The 4,871-nt window shown below is 41.4% G+C and overlaps 1 protein-coding gene across 1 annotated transcript; it reads right to left on the bottom strand.

Moving 5' to 3' along the window:
- Window positions 1-1,548, bottom strand: LOC109402595 (tumor susceptibility gene 101 protein; the record flags this gene model as incomplete). The annotated part of the gene is given in 5 exon segments (XM_019675296.3): window positions 1-279; window positions 341-528; window positions 684-1,028; window positions 1,097-1,181; window positions 1,312-1,548. Coding segments are annotated over 5 exon segments (936 nt in total), but the record flags the coding sequence as incomplete, so codon positions are not given.
- Window positions 1,549-4,871: the final 3,323 nt, after the last annotated feature.

Here is a 4,871-nt window from a genome sequence, read left to right as displayed (position 1 = left end):
GCTGTCGAGCGCTTGCTGCAGTTCCCGTTCCTTGTCCTTCAGCACGGCGATGCTTTTCGTCAGTTCCTGTTGGTCGCGCTCGAGCCGACCGACGATGTCGTTGATCTTGCTCTGGCCTTCGTTCAGTTCCTGTTGGGTGCGTTTAAGCGTTTGGATCTCCGCCTGGCATTGATTCACCCTCTCTTGGATCCTCCGCTTCAGCTTATCTTCCACTGCGCTGACCAGAGAAGCCTTGATGTGCTCCTCGGTGATGGTGCCCGTCCCTTGAGCCGTTGGGTTCTAGAATTGAATCAGGTTATAAACGGTGTTCCTCTAAGTAGCAACAGAGCAATGGTCATACATAGCCGGAATTGTATCCGGACGCTGTGGGCATGCTGGGTGGCATATATGGCGGATAGCTTCCTCCGGGAGCCTGTTGGCCATATGCACCATATCCGCCAGCTGAGGGCGGATAGGGCGGAAATTGCTGCCCTGGATACGGACAATAGGGGCTCTGCGTGACTGATGGCGGTTGTGGCATAAATGATTCTGGAAATGAAAATTATGTTTCTATCGTAATGTTCTATCTCGATCTATTCAAATCGAAGTTCGGAGTAGTTAGACGGTATTAGGTTGTACCGTTGTTCCTCGCAAACTTCTGTAAAATCAAATGAAGTGATTTGTAGTTCAACGAGTATACTCACGCGTCGGATATGGCGTTGCCTGTTCCTTGGGTTGCTTCGGTTTCGAGTACACCGGTGGATACTCTCCGAAGGTGACGATCATCACCTGGATCAGCCCGAGCAAGTCCGACTGCATGGGGGTCCACTCGTGCAGATACGGCAGATAGATCTTCCCGTTGTGGTCCACGTACATGGACACTTTGATGTGCATGTCGGACGTTGGTTTAACGTAGCAAATCGGAGCATAGCGAGGGTGCGTGTCCAGCAGCCAAATACAGATGGGAATGTGATACGTGTTGCCCTTGTACCGGACCGGGATCGTTCCCTGCAGGTTGATCAACTGCTTCACCGTACCATCGTTAAACACTAAAATTCAAATTATCTTGTTATCTTTCTCGATCATCTGAAACAGCAATTATCAATAAGTGACTCACCGTATTCCTCGTATCGGCAGCTTAGAGCTTTGTATTGTTTCAGACACTCGGATACGTCCTTCTTGGTAGCTGTAGGATCTATGTACTGTCCGAAAGACGATAACGACCAATCAAGAGATAATTGTTTAATCAATGTTTCCTGCCGTCCTTCTCCCGTGCAGGAATTTCTACTTCCAATCCAACTACATCACCCCCATCACTGTGAAGATACTTACATTCACTAACATTCTCCCGATGTCCTCCATTTTTGACATCACTTTTTCCGGCGATTTCTGGTTCTAAAGCACAATCCTATTACCGCTTCGCAAACGAAAGAAAGCTAAATAATTTTTATTTCTAAAAGCTACTAAATCTACGCAAATGAATGATTGAAATTTTGTTTTATTCGAAACTATCAATGACGACGATATGAATGACTGCGGGTACGAAAACTTTTCGTGCCTTTGTCAAAGAGTTCCGAGTTTTTTTTTTTTTTTTTTGTTGACAAGCTTGACAGTTGAAGCAGTGTGGCCAGTAAATTGCACAAGAGATCAATTTTATAGCAATGCAATATTACACGAAAAACTGGAATGTTCACAAAAATGTCACTGAAAAATATGAAGAGAACCCAACCAACATTAAAGCCTGGAACACATAGCGTCCGTTCCGTCGAGGTTTGCGTTTTTTTTGACAGTTTTCCCATGGGAAATGTGTCAAACTACTGTCACGCACACGCAAACGTATGCATTGTGTGGGGCACTTTAGTCTATGACCCAACTTTGAGCACTTCTAAACTTTTGAGTTCTGGAGCTCGATATGAATAGGTCGTATGTGCTTTCGTCGATATAAAAATCGATCATTTGGATTCGCTTCTTATAGCGGAAACTGTTTAATTTTAACAAAATTAATACATATAGGCGATTCCTTACAAAACCGGCTTTTGGTTTTATCATTAAAAGCCATCGAAATATCATGCATATTGCTACTATTGCTAAAATAAGCTGATCGATTTTTATATCGACGAAAGCACATACGACCTATTCAAATCGAGCTCCAGAGTTAATTTACTTATAGGGGCAATTCAAGCATAATTTTTCAAATCGACGTATCTAACTTTTTCACTGATCTGAGTAAATTCATGGTCAATGTTGACGACCATTTCACTAAAATAGTTTTTTATAAAAAGACTTTTCATAAGTTTTTTCGAGCTTAACATCACCAGGGATTTAGCACGCACTAGGTAAGAAACAAAACCTACTCATTCCATATCATTTTCACAATGAATTTTGACAAAAATACACATACACCGGGTTGGTCAGAGATACGTCATGCCAGATACGTCGCTTTTGTATGGTGCCAGTTTGGTGTATCTGTTACTTTTGATTTTGGCTAGATACGTCGTTTGGTTTTCTCATATATCAAAACGGTGTATCTATCAGTAAAGTTGTAAACATCAAAATAGTTAGATACGTCGTTTCGAAAAATATGCTTAGTTAAACAAATTAAGCAATAAATCATCAAACAGTGATGTGGGTTCTTCAATTTGCTTTATGAATCATGCATGCAGCAGTTAACCCGGATTTGTTTACATTTTCGAGTTACGTCGGATTGAAAAATTATGCTTGAATTATTGTCGGGCCGCCACCAAACCGAACTTCGCACAATCGCGACGTTTTTTGATCATGTCAAAAGTAGTGCGCATCCTTCCCGTTGTTGTCAGCAACACAGCGCACTAGATGCGAAACAGTTGCGACACTTGTGGATCAAGAAAATGGCAATTTTTGATTGAATGTCGGTCTTGATTCCAACCGGATAGACAATAATACAATGAAAGTCGGCTTGCGGTAATGCCGGTAATGACCAGCATAAACATATTTTCAAATTTATTTATTTATCATGGCAAAACTCGAACATCGAACCACAAACGCTTTTTATGTACGCTTTGTTTCCTCTAATATTTATCAACCGGTTCAATAGGGAACTGCATGAAATTCTCCCCTTCTCTTTCACTCTTACAGAAATTGTGTAAACAACAAGGCCAAGAAACGTCAAAATCCCATACAAAATCTAAACAGTGCAGTGCCCTATAGCCGACGCGAGCGGTAGCGTGCGAACCTGCCCGGATAAAAACTAACCATAGGGCATTGCATGAAATTCTCTCCTTCTCTTTCACTCTTACAGAAACTTTGTAAACAACAAGGCCACGAAACGTCAAAATCCCATACAAAATCAAAACAGTGCAGTGCCCTATAGGTTGTTTGGTGAAAACCATTTCTGCACCATACAGTGTACCTGCTTCAATAAAAAGTATTGTAATGTTTCACTAGAATACACAGCAAAAAAAAGTTGTTGGATATTACACCGAAATCGCTGCAACCGTTACATCGATCTATGAATATTACATAGTCCGATGTACTCACTTACATACAGATATATGTGTAACTAGCTGTCCCCGGAAAACTTCGTCCTGCCTACTGTGGTTTTTGACGTTTCAAGTCCTTAGCCAAGTCTCAGTTACCGTTCTAAATGTATGAAAAATCCATTTTAAAAAACTCATTTTTTCCAAGTTTTCTGCATAGCGCAAGAGTAAAATCGAGAGAAAAGAGAAACCCGAATGACAGATGTGACCAAAGCAATTCAACACATGAAACGTGTTTCAAGATTAGCTTGAAAACAAAAAAGGAGTTAAGTCCAGGGAGGATGTAGGCACTTCAAACTCGTACAGACTACGCCTACTTAACATGCATCGGGCCTCCCCAAACAACACAATGCAATTTCGCGGGCCCTTCGGCAACACAAACTGATTTCCGAGCAGGATTCGATAGTGTCCCATCGCCAATGAAATTTGTATTCCAGGGCCGTAGATTCCTGCTCCCATTTTTCTTCCAACTCTTGAGCCATCTGTATAGAATTTGATTGATCCTTGACGAACAGTGGGACCTCCGACTTCCCAATCTGCACGAGTTGTTTCGTGCAACTTGTAAGGAACATCATGGTTCTCCACAGGTTTCATCCAGTCTTTAATCATTTTCATTACTGGCCTATTTTGGAAGTATTGTGAAATGCTCAGGTGACCTACAAGATCACCTGGCATAAACTTTTCAACTCGTTCAAGTCTCAGCAATTCCTTTTCTGCTTCTTATTGCACGTACTCGTGCAAAGGTAGCAGTTTTTGATGGTGTGCTTCGCATCGCTCCTGTAATAGCAATGGACGCAAGACGTTGAATTTTCGCAAGCTTTGATTGCGTGGTAACCTCTTTTGTTTTTGGCCACCAGACAAACGAAGCATACGTCACTTTTGGGCGGATTATGGCGATATAAATCCACATTATCATTTTTGGTTTCAAGCCCCACTTCCTGCCAATAGTTTTGGAGCATAACCAGAACGCACTTGTTGCCTTACCGATAACGGACTCAATTTGAGCATTCCAGTTCAGTTTAGCATCCAGTATCAAACCTTACACACCAAATTTTTATTGCTGGAAGGATATAGGATGAATTTGTATCCCTCCAAGCCTAAAAGCTTTTAGGTTGATCTTCCTTCCCCTAGTGAAAGGGACAATAGGGTCCTAAAATTAAAGACGAAATCTCGCTTATATTGAATAATACGATCAAGCATGGTATTCTAATCGGAATCGTACTTTACTCGAACTTGAAAAACAAAGGAATAATGAGAAAATTTGAAATAAGTAAAATGGTAAATAGTTCTACTTTGACATTTGAGGTCAACCTTGTGTGACTGAGCTCGACATTTTTCGCACTGGGATTTCAAAAATGTTCCTATCTGACATACACG

This window comes from Aedes albopictus, chromosome 2, assembly GCF_035046485.1.
Source record: "Aedes albopictus strain Foshan chromosome 2, AalbF5, whole genome shotgun sequence".
NCBI classification, from domain to species: Eukaryota; Metazoa; Arthropoda; class Insecta; order Diptera; family Culicidae; genus Aedes; species Aedes albopictus.
This window is presented reverse-complemented; position numbering and strand designations above follow the sequence as displayed.